At 42.7% G+C, this 24,485-nt stretch overlaps 1 protein-coding gene across 4 annotated transcripts in view; it reads right to left on the bottom strand.

Moving 5' to 3' along the window:
• LOC140410715 (A-kinase anchor protein 7) overlaps positions 1 to 24,485 on the bottom strand; it is a 287,628-nt gene that overhangs the window by 221,166 nt on the left and 41,977 nt on the right. For all 4 annotated transcript variants that reach the window (XR_011940714.1, XM_072499164.1, XM_072499163.1 and 1 more), the window contains exon 5: positions 22,853 to 23,013. Coding sequence is in view for 3 of the 4 variants with exons in the window: in XM_072499164.1 (XP_072355265.1) it covers positions 22,853 to 23,013 (161 nt within the window). In the remaining variant the exon portion in view is untranslated. The remainder of the gene's footprint in view (positions 1 to 22,852; positions 23,014 to 24,485) is intronic.

Consider the following 24,485-nt stretch of genomic DNA (forward strand, 5'->3'; position numbering starts at 1 on the left):
TATTTGTGGTAAAATAATGCAAGAATAGGCCATTTGATGAGCCTGCTTCTCCATTCAACATGATCATAGCTAATTTAATTGTGGCCATAAATTCACTTTCCTATAATCCTAGACTCCCTTGTTGCTTAAAGATCTGTTAACTGATTTATCCTCGAATATATTCAATAGCTTAGCCTCCACTGCTCCAAAAATTAACGACTCTCAGAGAATAAATTCCTCCTCACCACCATCTTAAATGGGAGACCCCTTATGTGCAACTGTGCCCCTCGCTCTCTATTTCTCCCGGAAGGGAAACATCCACTTAGCACATACCCTGTCAATCTTCCTCAGAATATTATTTCAACAAGACCACCTCTCATTCTCCTAAACACCAATGAGTATCAGCCCAACCTTTCCTTATACAATACAATGTCTTCACTCCAGGAAACAACCTCGTGTACTGCCTCTGAACTGCCTCCAGGGAAAATATAGCCCTCCCTAAATAAGGACTGTAACTATATGCAATAGTCAAGATGTGGTCACACCACCTACCTGTTGATCTCTAGCAAGACGCCACTAGTTTGATACTCCCTTCCTTTGCAATAAAGACCAACATTCTATTTCCCTTCCTAATTACTTGTTGTACCTCTTATGCTACGTTTGTGAGATTCATGTACCAGGACATCCAGGTTCCTCTGTACTGCAGCATTCTGCGATCACTCTCCATTTAAATAATACTCTCTGATTTTCTTCCTGCCAAAGTGACAACCTCTCATTTCCCACATTATATTCCATCTGCCAAATGTTTTCCTATTCACTTAACCCATCTACAATCCTTCTGTTGATTATTTGTGTCCTCTTCTCAACATGCTTTCCGAACTATTGAATCGTCGGCAAATTTGGCGAGAACATAGAAAATGTTTAGTGTGGCACCTTATTGAATGTCTTTCAGAAATCCAAATATATTACATCTCCTGGTGTCAGGAAAACAAGAGTTTTAATATTTATAATTTTTTCAATACCACTGTCATACAATAGAAAACAAGAGTGTGGTGGGTTTAACGGAATTAGAGATACATGGACTGTGAAGGTCAAACATCAATAAGGAGGGTGTGAAGACAAGTGGTTTAATGTAATGATGAACGTTAGTGTGATATGTGCGTGTGTGGTGGCTGGTGAGATCTCAGAGAAGACAGTGTGGATGAAGTCAGACCTGTGAAAACCAGTTTGTCACCCTCCAAGAACACCCGAGCGCAGCAGGGCATTCTGTGGTAAAGTTACTGGAACATTGCGGATTAGAAAATCTCTAAGGACTGTTACCATCAAAAGGGAGGCTTTAGCTCAGAGTTTATTTAAGACAAGATCTTAAATAATGTTTTTAAAAGTACTGCTAACTATTTAAGGTGTTTATGTGTTAAGTATAATTTTTATTTATTTCTTTTAATAAATGGTTAACTTTAATATAAAATTTGCACAGTTGCTAGGAGTTAGTTGTGAACTTCAGAAAATATCCTCATAATACACAAATTGCAACATCGATCTGGCAGCCATTTCAAGTTTTCCTTGGGAATTTTGGAAGACTGGCGCTTGCCATCTGCTGTGCCATAACACTGGTATCCCTTTACCACCCTGCTTGCTACATCCTCAAAACTTGAATAATGTTTTCCAATACGGTTTTACTTGCATAAAATCATAATAACTTTGTCTGATTGTATTCTGATTTTCTAAATACCCTGCTACTACTTTCTAAGGAATTCCAGCATTTTCCTGATGGGCAGATGTTAGGATATCTGGCCTGGCTTTCCTTGCTTACTATCTCCCCCTCCCCACCCTTTCATGAATAGAGGTGATGCAGCTGCCGTTTACCAACCCACTGGGTCTTTCCAGAATCTTAAGAATTTTGAAAGATTACAATTAATGCATTTACTTTAACTGCAGCAGTTACTCTTAAGACCCTAGGATGCAAGCCATAAGGTCCAGGGAATGTCAGCCTTTAGTCCCATTATTTTCCTCCAGTACTTTTTCTCTAATGATAGTATTGTTTTAAGTTGGTCCCTCCCTTTTGCTTCTTGATTTTCTACTATTCTTGGGATGCTTTTTGTGCCTTCTACTGTGAAGACAGTTACAAAATACTTGTTCACAGCCTCTGCCATTTCCTTGTTTCCTATTATTAATTCCCTCATCTCATCATTTACATTAATTTCAGAAACTCTTTTCCTTTCTTTATACTTATTGTCAGTTTTTAAATGCCTTGGAGTACAATAAAGAAATCTTGCTACAATTCTACAGGGCATTGGTGAAGCTACAACTAGAGTACTACGTGCGGTTTTGTTCTCCATATCTATGGAAGGATAGACATACCTTGAAAGTTGTATGGTGAAGATTCACTAGATTGTTGTGTGGGGTAAAAGGGTTCGGGTTAGGGTGAGATGCTGAATAAATTGGGTCCGCATTCTCTGGAGTTTCGAAGCACGAGAGGTGATTTCATTAAAGCATACAATATTCTGAAGGGGACTGGCATGGTAGACACAGAGTTTGTTTTTCCTGGGGGGAAAAACTAGAACATGAAGGAACTACCTCAGGATAAGGGGTTCATCATTTAGGACTGGGATGAGGCAAAATGCCTTCATTCAAGAGTTGAAGATTGTTATAACATGCCTGCTTACTATTGGCTGGGGACTAATGACAATCCCACAATCCTGTGGGAATATGAGCTTCCCCAATGAGGGGGGCGGAGAAACCATTAGTAAACTCCATGTATAAATACAGCTGGCCAATTTGGAACCAGCAGGAAGGAGTGTGCAGCAAGGGAAGTTGCTGCCGCCGCTTATATTATTGTAAATAAATGTTATTACTTTGTATCCTTAAAACTCGTGCTGGATTCTTTGTGGCCTTCACAAAACTGGCGACGAGGGTTAAAGTGAATAGCTGTCTACACTGCTGAAGCCACCTCCCTGGATTTTTGTTGGATACAGGTTGGAAGTTGTTTTCTATTATACCATGCCTCTGTACGGACGTTTGGATGTTTTTGATGCTGCGTTGGAAAGCTGAAACCAGTACACACAACAGATGCATTACTATTTCCGGGCAAACAATATCACCCAAAACGAGCGCCAGGTGGTCATATTGCTCACCGCCTGCGGCCCGCATATGTTTGGGGTGATTAGGAGCCTTATGTACCCAGCTGGACACCAAAACATTTGATGAACTTGTGAATTTAGTGGGGCAATATTTTAACCCAACCCCGTCCACGATAGTCCAGCGTTACCGGTTTAATACTGCTGAGAGGACCCCAGGAGAATCCCTTGCTGACTTTCTATCCAGGCTACGCAGGATTGCGGAGTACTGTGACTATGGTGAGACCTTGTCAGAAATGTTACGCGACCGTTTGGTTTGCGGTATTAACAATGCGGCCATCCAGAGGAAGTTGTTAGCTAAGCCAACATTGACTTTTCAACAGGCCATTCAAATAGTATTGTCCCAAGAGAGTGCAGAACGAGGAGTGCAGGAGCTACAGGGAATGGAGGTGCATGCCTTGGGGCGCAACCCCTTCCGTCCGAAAACGTACCCCCGCACTCCTGCGGTACCTTGGGCAAGGCGACGGCCGGATCGATGCCAGTGGCCGTCGGGCATTTCTCCCCGAAGGGAGCCTTCTCCAGAGCCAATGGATGAGGAGCCATGTCCGTGTCAGACTTGTAGGCGCCGACCCCGTCGCGGACGGTGGTCCTGGGGGCGCCAGAGGCGCTGTCATTCCGACAGAAACTGGGACCAGCCCAGGGGCCGTACCTTCCATGTGGATGAACCTGCGGCAACTACTCCTGAGGATGTGCAGACGGGGGATGACTGCCTGCAGCTGCATTGTGTGGCAGCTCCCCGTGTGGCCCCCATTAAGGTGACAGTACGGATCAATGGTCACCCGCTTGAGATGGAGTTGGACACTGGTGCAGCGGTCTCCGTGATCGCCCAGAGGACATTCGACCGCATCAAGCAGGGTATACAGACCCATACATTAACCGACTCACAGGCCAGGTTGGCCACCTACACGGGGGAGCCACTGGACATTGCAGGAACTACAATGACCCCTGTTGTTTATGGATGCCAGGAGGGGCGTTTCCCACTTATTGTGGTGCGCGGCCATGGGCACAGCCTGTTGGGTCGGGACTGGTTGCCCCATTCTGGCAACTACGCTGGCCCCGTTGCACCTTCTGCTAAAGAAAAATCACACCTGGGTTTGGGGTCAGCCGCAAGGAACCGCTTTCCGGCGGGTAAAGCAACAATTGTCGTCGTCTGGGTTACTAACCCACTATGATCCTAGAAAGCCTTTGCTCGTCACATGTGATGCATCCCCGTATGGTATTGGGGCCGTCCTGTCCCACAAGATGGAGAACGGGGCCGAGCGGCCAATAGCTTTCGCCTCCTGCACATTGACTGCAGCGGAGAAAAAGTACGCACCGATCGAGAAGGAGGGCCTGGCAGTGGTTTTTGTGGTGAAACGCTTCCACCAGTACGTGTATGGCCGCCATTTCACTATCGTGACTGATCATAAGCCTCTGCTGGGACTTTTCAGAGAGGATAAGCCAATGTCCGGGAAAACCATACTAAGGCGGGTGCGAAGTCTTCGGCCCATTAGGAGTTCTGCGGGAGCAACCCCAGTCACCGAATGGGGGGTGGTCCTATACGAAAACAAAAAGCGAGCCAGTCTCGTGTCCATTGATCCGGAAGACTGGTTCTTTAGGCCTCGTTTGAATGTCTGCTGGCCAGTTTGGAACCAGCAGGAAGGAGTGTGCAGCAAGGGAAGTTGCTGCCGCTGTTCTATATATAAATGTTATTATTTTGTATCCTTAAAACTTGTGCTGGATTCTTCGTGTCCCTCACAAAAAAGATCTTTGGAATTCTCTATTGCAGAAGGTTGTGAATGTGCCACTGTTGAGTATATTCAAGGTTGAAATTTGCAGATCCTCAGGCTCTCAGGGAATCTGAGGATATGGGGAGCAAGTGGGAAAGTATTGAGGCCAAAAATCAATTATGGTTGAGGGTCTTTTTTTTCCAATGCATACATGGGGTGTGGGGGATGCTGGCTAGGCAAGCATTTATTGCCGATCCCAAACTGCCCTTGAACTGACTGGCTTGCTAGGCCATTTCAGAGGGCATTTAAAAGTGAACCAGATATTGAGGGTCTGAAGTCGCATATAGGCTGCATCATAAGAACCTAAGAACTAGAAGCAGGAGTAGGCCATCTGGCCCCTCGAGCCTGCTCCGCCATTCAATGAGATCATGGCTGATCTTTTGTGGACTCAGCTCCAGTTTCCGGCCCGAACACCATAACCCTTAATCCCTTTATTCTTCAAAAAACTATCTATCTTTATCTTAAAAATATTTAATGAAGGTGCTTCACTGGGCAAGGAATTCCATAGATTCACAACCCTTTGGGTGAAGAAGTTCCTCCTAAACTCAGTCCTAAATCTACTTCCCCTTATTTTGAGGCTATGCCCCCTAGTTCTGCTTTCACCCGCCAGTGGAAACAACCTGCCCGCATCTATCCTATCTATTCCCTTCATAATCTGAGATGTTTCTATAAGATCCCCCCCCCCCTCATCCTTCTAAATTCCAACGAGTACAGTCCCAGTCTACTCAACCTCTCCTCGTAATCCAACCCCTTCAGCTCTGGGATTAACCTAGTGAATCTCCTCTGCACACCGTCCAGTGCCAGTACGTCCTTTCTCAAGTAAGGAGACCAAAGCTGAACACAATACTCCAGGTGTGGCCTCACTAACACCTTATACAATTGCAGCAGAAGATCCCTAGTCTTAAACTCCATCCCTCTAGCAATGAAGGACAAAATTCCATTTGCCTTCTTAATCACCTGTTGCACCTGTAAACCAACTTTTTGCGACTCATGCACTAGCTCACCCAGGTCTCTCTGCACAGCAGCATGTTTTAATATTTTATCATTTAAATAATAATCCCTTTTGCTGTTATTCCTACCAAAATGGATAACCTCACATTTGTCAACATTGTATTCCATCTGCCAGACCCTAGCCCATTCACTTAGCGTATCCAAATCCCTCTGCAGACTTCCAGTATCCTCTGCACTTTTTGCTTTACCACTTATCTTAGTGTCGTCTGCAAACTTGGACACATTGCCCTTGGTCCCCAACTCCGATCCCTGAGGGACAACACTAGCTACTGATTGCCAACCAGAGAAATCCCCATTAATCCCCACTCTTTGCTTTCTATTAATTAACCAATCCTCTATCCATGCTACTACTTTCCCCTTAATGCCATGCATCTTTATCTTATGCAGCAACCTTTTGTGTGGCACCTTGTCAAAGGCTTTCTGGAAATCCAGATATCCCACATCCATTGGCTCCCCGTTATCTACCGCACTGTTAATGTCCTCAAAAAATTCCACTAAATTAGTTAGGCACGACCTGCCCTTTATGAACCCATGCTGCGTCTGTCCAATGGGACAATTTCCATCCAGATGCCTCGCTATTTCTTGCTTGATGATAGATTCCAGCATCTTCCCTACTACCGAAGTTAAGCTCACTGGCCTATAATTACCCGCTTTCTGCCTACCTCCTTTTTTAAACAGTGGTGTCACATTTGCTAATTTCCAATCCGCCGGCATCAGGCAAGGATGGCAGATTTCCTTCCCTAAAAGACATTACTAAACCAAGTGGGTTAACGCGTGCTCCTATTTTTGTTCTAATTCAAGACATTACTGTTAGAATTGACAAAAAAGTACATTTTAAATTTGTGTAACAATTACTTTCTTATAATCTGACCACGAGATATTCAATAGCAGGTTTATTCCACTGACATAAATCAATACAAACTAATATCATTGATGTGGACAACAGGTTAGGACTATATATAGGCAAGGGCAAGACTTCCCATGTAATGATATCACAACCAGATGTAAAAAGATGAATTCACATAGAAATGTCAAATAAAATTCAACACATCTGGGGTTCAACCAAACACCCTTTAAATATCTCTGAAATCCTACAATTATTCAGAAAATCACATTGTACAACCTTCCACGTCAGTATGGAAAAAAAACTGTTAGCATCATTAATAAACAAAAACATTTGCAGTCAGAGGTTTGGTTCTGAAAGAATAAACTGTTCAGATTCCATTGCAAAATTGGAGAAGGGAATATTTCAATAAGGCCAAGACTGGCTGAAATAGTAGCAGTCCTAAAATGGTGAGAACTATTTTTCATCCAGTTCCCACTTGGTTATGGCCACCACAATTTTCTCCCCTCGTCTACAGCTGTAAAAAGATGCACTTGCGAAAGTAAGCACAAGATAAAAGCAAATTACTGCGGATGCTGGAATCTGAAATCAAGAGAAAATGCTGGAAAATCAAGCAGGTCTGGCAGTGTCTGTAAGGAGAGAAAAGAGCTAACGTTTCGGGTCCAGGTGACCTTTTTGTCAAAGCTAAAAGGCCTTGTGTAATATCATTGACTGTTTGCATGGGTAACATCACAGCCTTTATTTTTAAATAAATATTTTTTTATATTCTCCTTTTTCACATTTTCTCCCAAATTTACACCCACCAACAATAAACAATAATCAGTAACAAATATGTCAATCCCTATATCAATAACAACGATCCCATCCTCCCACCAAACCCCAAACATTAGCCCGCATGTTCACACAAACAAATGACAAAAAGGAATTAGCGATCACCCGTAGTCACCATTAACACACACAGCCCCCTCCCACCCACCCGCCCCAACTAATGTTCGATGTTATCCAGTTCTTGAAAGTGCATAATGAATAATGCCCATGAATTATAGAACCCCTCCATTCTTCCCCTCAGTTCAAACTTAACCTTCTCAAGAGTCAAGAATTCCAACAGGTCCCCCCACCACGCCAGGGCACAGGGTGGAGAGGTTGCTCTCCAACCTATCAGGATCCGCCTAACGAGGCGAAGGTTACAACATCTGCCTCCGCACCCGTTTCCAACCCTGGCTGGTCCGACACCCCGAATATGGCCTCCCAGGGGCCTGGGTCCAGTTTCACGTACACCACTTTAGAAATTACCCTAAAAACCTCCTTCCAGTAATCCTCTAGCTTTGGACAGAACCAAAATATACGAACGTGATTAGCGCCGGAATGTGGCGACTCTGGGCTTTTCACAGTAACTTCATTTGAAGCCTACTTGTGACAATAAGCCATTTTCATTTCATTTCATTTTCAACTGAAAGCAATCTGACTTCAAGAAAAGCCTTGGAAGTTTCTGTATCAATGCATTTAGCAGTCAAAGCAGCTCAACAGTTGAGTTCAAACACAAGGATTAACAAGATGTTGGCATAAACCCGAACACAAACAGACTCGCACTTGCCACAAGTGTGCTAAAATCGGACACTCAGCAGCAGATTGTTGCGCAAAGACATCATGTACAGAATTTGTGGTAAAATTGGTCACACTGAATCCACATGTTGGAAAAACAAACAAACTTGAGGTAAAAGTTATATAAGGCAAAAACCGAATAACACAAATGGCAAACAGAATAAAGGAAAAAGGGTCGCGAGGAGAGACCCGATTATTAGTCCGCAGAAGAATTGTCATTAATATGTACTAGCTATTGCTGGTGCCTCAAATCGGTACTGGGTCACTCCATTGCTGGATGGACAACCAACAAAGAATGACAGAAGTCTCACTGGTGCCAGAGACAGTTTGTACAGAAATGCTGTGACATATCCCACTGAAACCCTCGCAGATAGTGTTAAAAACGTACTGGAGGAGTGGTGCCATTGAGGGGCCGTATTAATGTAATAGTATAACTGAATGGTCAGACAACAGATTTGTCCTTGCACATAGTCGAAGGAAATTATCTGGCACAAAAGGGAAGAACTTGGGTTGGAAAAGATCAGGTTAAATTGGGCCAAAGTAAACCTCATGACAGATTCAGAATGAGGCCTTGTCAACATAAGGAAAAAATACACTATTGATTTTAACGGTGATGTGGGAAGTATGGAGACTACCTCAGAAAGGTTGAAGAGAGTAAGGTGAAGTGTTTAAAGGCTAGGTTGGTGCCTTATGTAATCAGTCCTAACGTAGAGGAAGAATTAGAGTGACTGGTCAAGACAGGAGCCCTAGAACCTGTTAAAGTGAGTGAATAGGCTACACTGATCGTTTCAGTAACGAAAAAAGATGAATCTGTACTGATTTGCAGTGATTTCAAAGTAAATATTAATCCTGTAATCCATGCAGAACAATACCCTCTACCCCTGATTCATGACCTATTTGCAGGTTTGGCTGATCGACCTCAGTCAAGCGTATCTACAAATTAACGTGAATCAAGATTCACTAAGCCCAATTTTAAGCGGGTCAGATGGGTTGTGGGGGTGAAACCCACACAGACACAGGGAGAATGTGCAAACTCCACATGGACAGTGACCCGGGGCGGAATTCAAACCCGGGTCCTCAACGCCGCAGTCCCAGTGCTAACCACTGCGCCACATGCCGCCCATGTTTTCAATCTTCAACTGAATATCTGGGACATGTAATCAACGCCAAGGGGCAGCCTTCGAAGGTCAAAGTTATTACTGGCACCTCAGACTGTTAACCAATTTTGATCTTTCTTAGGCTTACTAACTTACCACAGGTTTGTCCCCAATCAGGTGACTATTCTTAAACCCTTGCATAATCTACTGTGTCAAGATCAATGTGAGAAAGTTTGTGCAAGCCAAGGAGGCGCTGCTCAAGTCAAAAGTCCTGACATATTGTGATCCAAACCTATCCCTGAAGTTGGTGTGTGATGCATCACCCCATTGTGTTGGGTCAGTGGTTTCCCACATCATGCTCACAGGACTTTATGTCCACAACATTGAATAAAGCCAAAAGCAATTATGCTCAGATAGAGAAAGAATCTCTAGGATTTATCTGGGATAAAACGATTCTATCATTTCTCATATGGGATGAAATTCACAATATTGGCGGACCATCGTCCATTCATGGCAATTTTTGGACTACATATCAAGATTCCATTACCGGCGGCGAGTAGAATGCCGAGATGGGCATTGCTGGGGGTTGTCAGCACACGTGTACTATCAAGTATCGTCAGCCAAGTCTTCATGGTAATGCAGATGGGTTTTCCAGACTACCCTTACCAGATATTATGTCGATCAGTATTTTGTGTGGAAACATTTTCTACTTTGAGCAGGTAAATAATACTCTTGTAACCGCATGATAAGTGAAGAAGCACAGCTGAAGTGATTTCCGAGGTAATCGACATGCTGCTTTGATACAAGACCTCTGGAGTAAACCCCGAGTGAAAGCTGTATTCACCCGAAGACGTGAGTTATCCATACAGGCAGGATGTCTGCTCTGGAGAATGAGAGTCAACATTCCACCACTATTAAGAAAACGTGAATTGAACCAATTACGCAGAGGCCATTTGGAGAATGATGGAGATAGTGAAGAGTGATTTCTGATGGACTGGTTTAGATGACGAAATAAAGGAGAAGGCAGGAATGTGTTAGTCTTGACCAAAAATGTGAAACCTGCAGCCATTTACACCACTGCATCTGTGGGAATGGCCAGAAGAGGCACTTTGCAAGGGATATACACTGATTACGCAGGATCATTTGAGGGGCGCATGTTTCTAACTCTAGCCAAAGCCAATTCAAAATGGCCAGACGTTTCCATCATGAAATCACACCATTGGAGAAGAAAATTGAGACATTGGGAGAAATCGTCAGTAGATTCAGTTATTCTGAACAATTAATCATAGAATCATAGAAATTAAGTGCAGAAGGAGGCCATTAGGCCCATCGAGTCTACACTCGCACTTGAAAGAGCACCCTACCTCAGTAGGGTGGAGCACCTCCACCCTATCCCCTTAACCCAGTAACCCCACCAACCTTTGGACACTAAGAGCAATTTTTAGCGTGGCCAATCCACTTAATCTGCACATCTTTGGACCTTCAAGGAAACCGGAGCACCCGGAGGAAACCCACGCAGACACAGAGTACAAACTCCACACACACATTCACCCGAGGCGGGAATTGAACCTGGGTCCCTGGAGCTGTGAGGCAGCAGCGCTCTCCCACTGTGCTGCTCTAAATTTCAAGTACCCAATTCTTTTATTTTCCAATTAAGATGCAATTTAGCCTGTACAATCCACCTACCCTGGGTTGTGGGGGTGAGACCTATGCAAACACAGTGAGAATGCACAAACTCCACACAGACAGTGACCCAGGGTCAGGGTTGAACCCTCAGCACCATGAGGCAGCAGTGCTAATCACTGCGCCTTCATGCCGCCCCTGTAATTGGTGAGTGATAATGGACCACAGTTCAAACCTCAAGAGTTTGACAACTTCTTGAAGGAGAACGGAATACAAGACATCAGGTCCACACCATACCACCCTGCAGCAACTGGGTAGCAGACGCTTTGTGCAAAGGATGAGGCAAACATTCGAGATAACCAGAGAACACGGTTCATTGACCAAACGCTTGAGTTAATATCTGTTCATGTACAGGAATACCGCTCCCTCAAAAACCCAAGTTTCTCCCACGTTCATAGAATCGACGGCACGGAGACAGGCCCTTCGGCCCAAACTGGTCCACGCCAACCAAAAGTCCCATCTAAGCTAACCCCATTTGCCTGCACTTGGCCCATATCCCTCTAAACCTTCCCTATCCATGTATCTGTCCAAATGCCTTTTAAATGTTGTCGATGTCCCTGCCTCAACCACTTCCTCTGGCAGCTCATTCCTCATATGTTCCACCCTCTGTGTTTTAAAAAAAAAAAAAAAATTGCTCCGTAGGTTCCCATTAATTCGTTCCCGTCTTAACTTAAACCTATGCCCTCTAGTTCTCGATTCCCCAACCCTGGGAAAAAGAGTGAGTGTATTCACACGATCCATGTCTCTCATGATCTTATACACCTCTATAAGATCACCCCTCAGTCTCCTGCGTTCCAAAGGAAAAAGTCCTAGCTTGTCCAATCTCTCCCTATAACTCAGCCCCTCGAGTCCTGACAACATCCTTGTAAATCTCTTCTGCACTCTCTCCAATTTAATAACATCTTTCTTATAGCAAAGCGACCAAAATTGAACACAATATTCAGGTGCGGCCTCACCAATGTCCTGTACAACTACAACATAACTTCCTAACTTCAATATTCAACTCCCTGACAGATGAAAGCCAGCATGCCAAAAGCCTTCATCACTGCCCTATCTACCTGCGACTCTGCCTTTAGAGAACTGTGCACCTGAACTCCAAGGTCCCGCTGTTCCAAAATGCTGCCTAAGGTCCTACCATTCACCATGGAAGTCCTACCTTGATTTGACTTTCCAAAATGCTACACCTCACATTTATCTGTATTGAACACCATTTGCCATTTCTTGGCCCACTTCCCCAGCTGATCAAGATCCTGCTGCAATTTTCAATAAACTTCCTCACGGTCTACCACCTACTTTAGTGTCATCTGCAAGCTTACTGATCATGCCTTGTACATTGTCATCATAATGATTAAGCGTAAATTGCATACAGCATTTGACTTACTAAAATCACTAAAGATTAAAGACGTTCAGAAAAAGAAACCGGATCAGGTCAAGCGGCAGGAAAACAAAGCAAAACTTATTTTTTGCCAGTGTTATGCGCCAGGGTTTAGAGAACCCCAAAGTGTATCATGGAATTCACCTGACCCACAACTTTTACTAGATTAGGGTATGGGGAGCACACGGCCCACTCTACAGGTGTGGTACAGCAGAAATGAAAAAGTATTTTTTAAAGCAAAACAATGTTTATTCTATGAACTCAAGTTAACCTTTTTAAAACATAGTGAACATCTTAGCAACCATTAATTCAAATACAACCCCCAAAGACTACAACACTAAGTAATCCTTTAAGCTTTCCTTTTAACATCCATAAGACTTAAAAGTTTTTTTTAAACCGAAGCACATCAGGTTAAAGTCACTACTGAGAGCAGTTATTAGTTTTAAATCACCAAAGGATCGATTTACAGTTTTTAGATTACAGACAGAAAGACTAATACCCCTTCTGGTGTGACTGCAGCTATCCAACTCTGAAAACAAAATTAAAACACACACTGCAGCAAACAGCCTAAAACGAAAGTAAAAAGCTGACCGACAGCCCAGCTCCACCCACACTCTGACATCACTGATAAACACCCATTTCTTAAAAGGTATGTTTCTTCAACACCCATTTCTTAAAGATACTCTCACATGACACCAGGGACAAGAAATTCTGGCAAGAAACCATACTGGAGGTGAAAACTGGATTCCTACCACCATCATAGCACAGTTTCTTACACTGTCCAAACCAGAGATGATGTAATCTGGAGGAAGCGTGCAGATCAACTTTTTGGCAACAAAAGCCAATCTACTAGAGTCCAAATCTAGCTGTGCCGAGACACTATCTGGGCTCCCGGAAAACCTGACATCACCAGAATCAATTGGGGAAAACTGCACCTCAATTGCCAATATAACACCGGGTCAACCTCCGGTCATAACGTTGAGCCCGGTTAAAACAACTGCTGATGGTATTCACACCAAAACAAAGACATCACTCTGACATCACTGATAAACACCCATTTCTTAAAGATACATTTCTTAAACACCCATTTCTTAACGGTGCTCTCACATGACACTTTCCCCCCCCCCCCCCAAGAAATATAAATAAACCATCAACTTCAAGATGGTTCCATTTTTCACCTTTTCACTATCCTTTAAGAAATGCATACAGTAAATATACTTTTTTTTGTTTCAAAAAACAACACACGCAAACAGGTATAATAATATAGTCCCTTTTTTTTGTCCTTCCAACTGGAATGCTTCTCGATTGACATCTCTTTGAACAAGAAGGTCTTTGCACAATCCATCCATTTCTCTATGCCTCGGCATTTCTCTTTAAAGTCAGATACTTTAGTTCAATCTGATCACAGAGTCCCTTGTAATTCTCCAACACAGGGGCATTGGTTATCACAGCTTTCAGGCAGTCAAATGCCTGTTGAAAGTCCGCTGTCCATTGAAATTTTCGATGTTTTTTCAGCAAGTCCATCAGTGGAGCAATCACGCTACAAAACATTTGCACAAATGTTCGATCAAATCCACTCATGCCAAGTCATCGCATTATTTCCCTTCGTCTTTAGGGTATTGAAACCTCCTCAATAACTGTTGGTTTCACATCCCGTGTGACCATTCGACCCTCTCCGATTGTATGGCCAAGGAAAGTGACTTGGGCTTTTCCAAATTCACTTTTGGCTAGGTTTACCACCAAATCCGCCTCCTGAAGTCGATCGAATAACTCCATCAGATGTTTTAAATGTTCTTTCCATGTCTGGCTGAAAATTACCAGATCGTCGATGTATACCACACAATTGGGTAATCCTGAAACAACTTTGTTAGTTAACCGTTGAAATGTGGCTGGGGCGTTTTTCATGCCAAATGGCATAACTTTAGATGGTATATACCAATTCAGAGTCACAAAAGCTGAAATCTCCTTCGCCCTTTCGGAAAAAGGTACCTGCCAGTAACCTTATCCAGATTGTCCCACTTTCTCCAACGTCTGGTTTAGGTACCATCACTATGGGTGAGCTCCATTGGCTGCAACCCACTTCAATTATGCCATTTTTAAGCATACTCTCAATCTCTTTGTTAACCTGTGCCAATTTTAAAGGATTAAGTCTATATGGATGTTGTTTGATTGGAACAGCATTTCCCACATCTACATCATATATAGCCATTTTAGTACTTTCCAATTTATCTCTACAAACTTGCCCACGTGATATCAATAACTCTTTCAGGTCAGTCCGTTTTTCCTCTGGAAGGTACCTCAACAATTTATCCTAATTTTTAAGAGCATCCTCACTTTCCAATTTAATTTGAGGTATATCAAATTCACAGTCATCTGGATTTGGTTCGTCACTTTGAGTTAGAACCATTAAAACCCTCTCCTTTTTCTCGCTTTCACTTTCAAAGTACCTTTTAAGCATATTCACATGACACACTCGGTGAGTCTTCTTCTATCTGGTGTTTTTACCACATAATTCACCTCCCTTAATCTCCTTTCAATCTGATACGGTCCACAAAACCTTGCTTTTAAAAGGTTCACCTACCACTGGTAACAACACTAAAACTTTATCTCCAATGGCAAAACTACGAACTTTGGATTTCTTGTCCGCTACCCGTTTCATCACATTTTGTGCAACTTTTAAATGTCTCGCCAATTCACCTACTGTATTTAATCGTTCCCTAAAATTTTACACTTAATCCAATAATGTTATTTCCGATTCCTCACTCACCAATTTTTCCTTCATCAATTTAAGTGGTCCTCTTACCTCATGACCAAAAATTAGCTCAAAAGGACTGAATTTGGTTGACTCATTAGGTGCATCCCTAATTGCAAACAGTACAAATGGAATTCCTTTATCCCAATCCTCTGGATAATCTTGACAATAAGCCCTCAACATTGTCTTCACTGTCTGATGCCACCTTTCTAACGCTCCCTGCGATTCTGGGTGGAACGCAGTTGATTTAAATTGTTTTATTCCTAAGCTATCCATAACTTCTTTGAATAACCTTGAGGCATATCCAGTAAAGAATTTAAGTAACTCCTCCACAATCTATTTAGCTGTAATATTACATACTGGAATGGCCTCTGGAAACCTAGTAGACACGTCCATTATAGTCAAAAGATATTGATTCCCACTTTTTGTTTTAGGAAACAGTCCTATGCAATCAATTGGGACCCTTGTGAAAGGTTCCTCAAATGCTGGAATGGGTATTAAGGGCGCTGGTTTTACCACTGCTTGAGGTTTCCCTATCACTTGACATGTGTGACATGATTGACAAAATTAAACTACATCTTTATGTAGTCCAGGACAATAAAGATATTTCTGGATTTTAGCTTGAGTTTTCCTTATTCCCAAATGACCTCCCACTGGTACCTCATGTGCAACTCGCAACATCTCCTTTCTATATTCTACCGGCAATACTACTTGATGAACTTCTGCCCACTTTTCATCCGCCTGCATATGTCAAGATCTCCATTTTCTCATCTAGACATCACTTTTACAGTAATAACACTCTGGTATACACTCAGATTCCTCTTCTGTGTATGTTTTCTGATACATCCGGTTTATTTCTACATCTTTCCGTTGTAACTCCACCAATTTTCCTGAACTAAAAATACCCGCCTCATCCTCCACCTGTTGTTCTTTTTCAACCATCTGATCAAAAATAGTTTCTGATAATTGCACTTCAACTTTATCTTCACTCTTTGATTTCTCCAACTTTACCTTATATAATGGAACACTACTCCTCTCACCCTGAATTCCACATATTACCACCTTTTCTGGCAATATTCTTCCCAAACTACATAACTCCTCATCTCTCACCATTAAAGATCGACTAGCTCCCGTATCTCTTAAAATTGTGACTTCGTTACCTGTTCCTCCTGATACACTTTACCATACAAGCACATTTTCTGAAGAGATCTGGCACCTTCTTATCAATCACCTCTTGATCAAGCTGTACAATCTTGTGCATCTTCTTTGCTTCACTTGGGCTTTCCTTTACCACTTTAACACTGTCTTATCCTGTTTTACCACATCAGCCTTCCCAGTGCTTTTCTTCAACCACAAACACTGTGACTTTACATGGCCTAGTATATTACAGTTAAAACATTCGAAATTTTTCATTTCTTTTCCACCGTCCTGGGTTTCTTTTTTAGTCTGAGGTACACTCTCCTTATTATCTCCCATCAGATCACCTTTACCTTTACCACTTGAGTATTTCTCATGTCCCCAGTTTCTATCCCTCACAGGCTGAAACTGATGTCGGAAACCAAACTTTGATTTATGAATTAATTCATAATCATCTGCCATTTCTGCTGCTAACCTCACAGTTTTAACCCTCTGCTCTTCCACATGAGTTCTCACTGCATCAGGTATTGAATTTTTAAACTCCTCAAAGTATAATTTCTCTGAGAGCTTCATACGTTTGGTCTATTTTAAAAGCCCTTATCCACCTATTAAAATTACTCTGTTTGAGCCTTTCAAACTCCATGTATGTTTGACCAAATTCTTTCCTTAAATTTCTAAACCTTTGTCTGTAAGCTTCAGGCACTAGTTCATATGCACCTAAGATGGATTTTTTCACCTCCTCATACGTCCCAGATACCTCCTCCGGTAGTGATGCAAACACTTCACTAGGCCTACCTATCAGCTTTGTTTGAATCAGTAATACCCACATGTCCTGTGGCCATTTCATTTGTTCAGCTATCTTCTCAAATGAAATGAAAAAGGTTTCTTCCTCCTTCTCGTCAAACCTTGGCAATTCTCGGACATATTTAAATAGATCCCCACCAAGCCTTCGACTATGACGCTCTTTCTCACTATCCTCACCACTATCCTCCAACTGTACGTTTCCTTTTACGTCTGCCAATTTTAACTGACTGTTATGTTTCATAGACATTTTCTGAAGTTCAAACTCACTCTCTTTTTCCCTTTCCTCTCTATCTCTTTCCTTTTCCTCTCTATCTCTTTCTTTGTCTCTTTCTTCTCTCTCCTTTTATTTTTCCCTGATCTGTATCTCCCTTTCTCTTTCTTTCTCTCTCATTGCATATTCAAGCTGCTTTAATTCTTTGTCATGTTCAAGTTGCTTAATCTGCAACTGGATCTTTGCTATTTCTAATGAGTCAGACTGTATCACAGGCAACTTTAAGTGCTTAGCCACCGCCATAATTACCTCATCTTTTCGCACTTTGTCAGGTAATGTTAACTGCAATGTTTTTGTCAAATCTAAAAGTTTGCTTTTAGTCTCTGTCTGTAAGGTACTGCGAGTGACCGTCTCCACCCCCAAAATCTTCAGGGCCTCTGAAAGAGCCATTGTCCACAACACACTCCCTACTTAAAAGCAACCACAATATGATCACCCCTCACTGTCTTTAGGTTCACTCAGCCAATCCAATAGATAGACTTTTATCCTGGACGAGCCCCCAATTTGTTATGGGCCAGGGTTTAGAGAACCCCAAAGTGTATCATGGAGTTCACATGATCCACAACTTTTAATAGATTGTAGTATGGGGAGCACACGGCCCACTCTGCAAGTGTGGTACAGCAGAAGGGGCTGGTTTAGCACACTAAGCTAAATCGCTGGCTTTTAAAGCAGACCAAGGAAGGCCAGCAGCATGGTTCAATTCCTGTACCAGCCTCCCCGAACAAGCACCGGAATGTGGCGACTAGGGGCTTTTCACAGTAACTTCATTTGAAGCCTACTTGTGACAATAAGCGATTTTCATTTCATTTCATTTTCAAATGGAAAAGTATTTTTTAAAGCAAAACAATGTTTATTCTATGAACTCAAGTTAACCTTTTTAAAACATACAGTGAACATCTTAGCAACCATTAATTCAAATACAACCCCCAAAGACTACAACACTAAGTAATCCTTTAAGCTTTCCTTTTAACATCCATAAGACTTAAAAGTTTTTTTTAAACCGAAGCACATCAGGTTAAATAACTGAGAGCAGTTATTAGTTTTAAATCACCAAAGGATCGATTTACAGTTTTTAGATTACAGACAGAAAGACTAATACCCCTTCTGGATCGATTTACAGTTTTTAGATTACAGACAGAAAGACTAATACCCCTTCTGGTGTGACTGCAGCTATCCAACTCTGAAAACAAAACTAAAACATACACTGCAGCAAACAGCCTAAAACGAAAGTAAAAAGCTGACAGACAGCCCAGCTCCACCCACACTCTGACATCACTGATAAACACCCATTTCTTAAAAGGTACATTTCTTACACACCCATTTCTTAAAGATGCTCTCACATGACACCAGGGACAAGAAATTCTGGCAAGAAACCATACTGGAGGTGAAAACTGGATTCCTACCACCATCATAGCACAGTTTCTTACACCATCCAAACCAGAGATGATGTAATCTGGAGGAAGCGTGCAGATCAACTTTTTGGCAACAAAAGCTAATCTGCTAGAGTCCAAATCTAGCTGTGCTGAGACACGATCTGGGCTCCCGGAAAACCTGACATCACCAGAATCAATTGGGGAAAACTGCACCTCAATTGCCAATAAAACACCGGGTCAACCTCAGGTCATAACGTTGAGCCCGGTTAAAACAACTGCTGATGGTGTTCACACCAAAACAAAGACACCAGAGGTTGCAAGAAGTACTAAAAAGCAGACGCCTGGGATTCGCTAACAGCCATTCAGAGAACGACGACCTCCAAAACGTCTGATGTATTGGCTGTTATTATTCGATTGTTGATTGTTCGTGTATTACGGTTTAATGTGTTGGGAACGTTTGATTTAAAGGGGGAGGAACTGATGTGTATTTATAGTATTTTCAGTGATTCCTTACCAGCAGCCTCGCAACTGAACAAGGGCACTTTAAGAGAATGCTTGCTTGAAGTCATTAGTCGTTTGCGTGGGTTACTGGGCAGTGTAACATCGAAGCCTGTGGTGTTAACATCTTCTAAATAAAGCACTTCGCTTTTGTTGAACCTCCACGGCAAACTATAGTCAATGCTGTGAACGTCTCGCCCAGCCCTCAAAATAGCTCATAGTCTACTTCTTTTAGGAGCTACCCTCAAGCCACCAAGAGCTACCCACGAGCTTTGGGAGAGCCCCAAACTCCAACTTAATAAGTTGCACAGATTGAACCAGTCAACTTGCCAGTGAATCACTGAGCATGCATTTTCCTGCACCACAAACTCTTCTCCAACCAGAGCAAAATGCGAGCGCATATCAGTAGTATTCTGCAGGCTAAACACTTCAGAGTTAGTGCTTCAACTGCAGGACACTAATCTTACATATGTAATGTAGTTCAGATTGTATCCTATCAGGAAAAAAAACATGTGTACATAATAATCCATTCAGGTTTCCTGTAACAACTTTCAACGGGGTGGAACAATGGCACAGTGGTTAGCACTGCTGCCTCACAGCACCAGGGACCCGGGTTCAATTCTGGCCTTGGGTGACTGTGTGGAATTTGCATTTTCCCAGTGTCTGCATGGGTTTCCTCCAGTTGCTCTGTTTTCCTGCCATATTTAAAGATGTGCAGTTTAGGTGGATTGGCCCTGCTAAATTGCCCCTCAAGTGTTCAGGGATGTGCAGGTGAGGCAGAGATAGGGCGGGGGGAATGGGCCTAGATGTGGTGCTTTTACAGAGGGTTGGTGCAGTCTCGATGGGCAGAATGACCTCCTTTTGCACTGGGCAGAAAGGCCCCCTTCTAGGAAATCTATGATTCAATGAAAAAGATCTGTAAGAGATTTTACACTGTTTGGAACGCAAGATAATGATCGTAACAATTTACACAGGAGATAGAAACAAAACTCAGACAGGGTCCTCAATCTCAAATTATCTCTCCTCAAAATGTAATAGGTGTCAGATAAGGACATGATTGACTTAATGTCCTCAAAGCAACTAAGGGACAGCAATGAAATGCCACCTGGCTAATGCTGCCTAAATCCCAAGAACAAGTGTAAAAGATCGATGTGAAGGCTCTTCACAACTGAATATCCACTGACAGCCAATGTCTAGGCTTACCAATTAAAGATGGCTATTTACTTGGGCAGAAAACTGTCCCCACTGAAGCATTTTACAACATAAATCACAGCCTCAAGTGAAGAAAAGATGCATAATGTTGATTATCTACTTTTCACAACATCAGGAAGCTTTATAAAGATGTGTCATGTTTAATTCTTGCTAAAACCAAGTCATTTAATAATACATAACTAAACAGATGACTCCTCGACATCCAGAACTTCGGTACAGTCCGTTTTCAAGTGATAACGGTTTGGCACATCCATGACACTTATACTGGCCACAAAGTGCCAATTTTTGATTTCATTAGTTAATCTGCAAATGTTTTCACCAAATACCTGCCTGGGCCATTGCACAGTGGAATCTTTGACAGCTTGTACTCAATTCAAACATAATTTAGAGACTGAGCAATCCACAGAGGCCACTTTCCCTAAGCAGGAGGAAAGCAACTAGGAAATGAATAAATGTTCATAAACTGAGTCACCTCCATTGACCCACATTATCAGAATACTCCGACTGCAAAACCTTTAGTGGTCCACTGAATTCTGTTCTAAAGCACCCCCCATCTGTCCTTGAAAGTCTCGCTCAGGCCTTTATCATCTCCAGACTCAATTATTCCAATGTTCTCTTGGGAAGCCTGCATCTTCCAATCTCCAGCGCACAGCTCATCCAAACCTCTGCTGCCTGTACCCTATCTCGCAAGAGGTCCCGTTCGCCCATCACCCCTACCCTTTCCCACCTACATTGGCTCTAGGTCCCTCATTGACTCAAATTTAAAATTCTCATTCCAATGTTTAAATCCCATCAATACCTAGCACTCTTTATTTTTTGTGGTATTTACCAGTCCTGCAGCCACCCATTCGCTCTGTTCCGCTTTGTTTTCTTGTGCAACACCTACCCATCACTTGATCATTGGAGGCCATGCCTTAAGCCGAGGGCATATCCTCTGGATTTTCACACCGGACCCCTGCTTCCCTCTTTTAAGATTACCCTAAAAATAATTCTGTCACACCTCCTAATATCCCCTTTGAGATGATGCCGTCTTTTTTGGATTCCAACTCTGACAGAGTTTAGGACTTGTTTCTGCATTAAAAGGTGCTAAATGAATGCAAATTGTTGTTGTAGACAGAAATGTGCACAAACAAACTCTCCCGACAACCCTGCAAATGCCGACCCATCCATTTTGAAGTCAGGAAGAAAGCAAGTGTGTCAGGTAAGTGGGTAGGATGCGGGGTGGGGCAGGATGGGTTGGGAATGAAGGGTGGGAAGGAGAGTCGGGTGATGGGCACGTTGCAGCTCCAGTGGAAGGAGCGGGTGGCAGTGTTATCATTACTCAGGAGTTGGAGGTGGGTTTTAAAAAAATATTTTCATTCTCCTCCTTTTTCACATTTTCTCCCAAATTTACACCCAACAATAAACAATAATCAGTAACGAATTTAATGTCAATCCACATATCAATAACGATCACATCCTCCCACCAAATCCCAAACATTAGCCCGCATATTAACATAAACAAATGACAAAAAGGAATCAGGAATCACCCATAGTCACCATTAACACACACAGCCCCCCTCCCCCCAACCCTCCCAGGCCCCCCTCCCCAGAATGTTCGATGTAATCCAATTCTCGAAAGTGCATAACGAATAACGCCCATGAATTGTAGAACCCCACCATCCTTCCCCTCAGTTCAAATTTGACCTTTTCAATCGTCAAGAATTCCAGCAGGTTCCCCCGCCAGGCCAGAGCACAGGGTGGCGAGGTTGATCTCCACCCCAATAGGATCCACCTTCGGGCGATCAATGAGGCGAAGGCACATCTGCCTCTGCACCCATTTCCAACCCCGGCTGGTCCGACACCAAAAATATGGCCTCCCGAGGGCCCGGGTCCAGTTTCACATTCACCACTTTAGAGATTACCTGAAAAACCTCCTTCCAGTAATCCTCTAGCTTTGGAGAGGACGAAAACATATGAATGTGGTTTGCATGCCCCCCCCACTACCCCCCCCCCCCCGCGCATTCTAAACATTCTACCCCGCTCAAAGGGCTAGCTCATCCTCACCTTGAAAGGTGTGCTCTATGTACCACCTTCGGCTGTATCAGCTCACACCAGAACTCCTCCTCCGTACCCTCTCCCAACTCTTCCTCCCACTTTGCCTTGATCCCTTCCAGCAGTGCCTTCTAGTTGGGAGGTGGTTTTAATCCTTCTAGCCTTTGCTGGGTCACTAAGACGGTCAAAACCTTCTAAATATCAGATTTAAATCTTAAATAATATTTAATAATATATAACACATTTGGAAGCAAATTCAAACTAAACCACATACCTGCAATATGTGCTAGTGTTGTCAGGTGTTCATTTTGCACCAGCTGTGCAAATACCACTTCACCTCTAAAATCTGCAATTCCCTGAAATCGCAGGGCCAGCGAAGTTCCTTGTAGGATTTTCTGCACCATCTCCTTGCATTCTTCTATAGCATTCACTGCTCTACCAGAAAAGAAAATCATACAGCTTGCATAAACAAAGAAAAGGGTTTGAATTCGTAGCATCCTGTCCCACTGAAACAAAAGCTCTGGCAATGGCAAATTAACAATTCTTAAAGGTTTAAAAAAACCTTCTGGAAGTTATTTAATAATAATCGCTTATTGTCACGAGTAGGCTTCAATGAAGTTACTGTAAAAAGCCCCTAGTCGCCACATTCCGGCGCCTGTTCGGGGAGGCTGGTATGGGAATATTTAAAATATAGCCTTCGTCTGTTACTAAAATCCTAACACAATATACTGGATAAATTATAACGGAGCAAACAGTACTGTCAAAATAGAAAATAACACCAAAGAACAATTGGTACAAACTTAAAACCTCTGCAGATGTGCCAGACAGAGCATCCTATCCGGCTGCATCACAGCCTGGTATGGCATCTCCTCGGCCCAAGGTCGCAAGAAACTGCAGAGTGTGGTGAACTCAACCCAACGCATCACACAAGCTTGCCCACACTCACATTGATCCTGTCTACATATCCCGCTGCCTCAGGAAGGTAGACAGCATTGTCACCCCTCACACCCGGGCTTTGCCCTCTTCTAGACCCTTCCATCAGGCAGAAGGTACAGAAGTCTGAAGACCTGTACATCCAGACATAGGAACAGCTTCTTCCCCACAGCTACTAGCCTCAACGACTTACCCTTGGACTGATCTGTTCCCTGTAAGAACACTATTCACGACACCCTATGCTGTTCTTGCTCATGTATTTACTTTGTTTGGCCCTTGTTCCGCACTGTAACCAATCACTATTTCTCAATGTACCATTTGTCAATCTACTCGGTCGATTATTCTTTTTTGTCTACTATACATTCCCTTGGCCGCAGAAAAATACTTTTCACTGTACTTTGGTACAATAAATCAATCAATACAGCTTTTTGGCAATGAAAAGCATAAATAATAACTGTGCTTCTATTTTATAGATCTACAAAGGTGCATAAAGTTGGGAGACTTTATTTCAGTTATACATCAAAATGTGCATTGTGTACAAGTTTCCAAGAGATAGACACTGCAGAATGGGTGAAATAAGAATTGGAAAGTCAAAATCTGTGATGGAAACAAATAACTAGGATGAGAAATTCCTGTGTCGGCATAATCTGGAAGTTCAACTTGATGTCTTCCCCATTGCAATTCATTTAACACATCACATTAAATAAAAGTTCTTAAACATTCTGCGTCTAATGTAACTTATTTATATTTGTTCTTTCGTGGGATTTGGCAGAGTTGGTAAGGCCATCATTTGCTGTCCATCCCTAATGCCCTTGAACTTGATTGGCTTGCAACGCTATTTCTGAACACAGTTGCAGTGGGTCTGTCGTCATGTGTAGGCCAGATCAGGTAAAGATGGTAGATTTCAATAGAATCCCAAAAGTGCAGGAGGTGGTCATTCGGCCCATTGAGTGCACTGACCCTCCGAAAGAGCA

Source organism: Scyliorhinus torazame, chromosome 4, assembly GCF_047496885.1.
Source record: "Scyliorhinus torazame isolate Kashiwa2021f chromosome 4, sScyTor2.1, whole genome shotgun sequence".
Classification (NCBI taxonomy): Eukaryota; Metazoa; Chordata; class Chondrichthyes; order Carcharhiniformes; family Scyliorhinidae; genus Scyliorhinus; species Scyliorhinus torazame.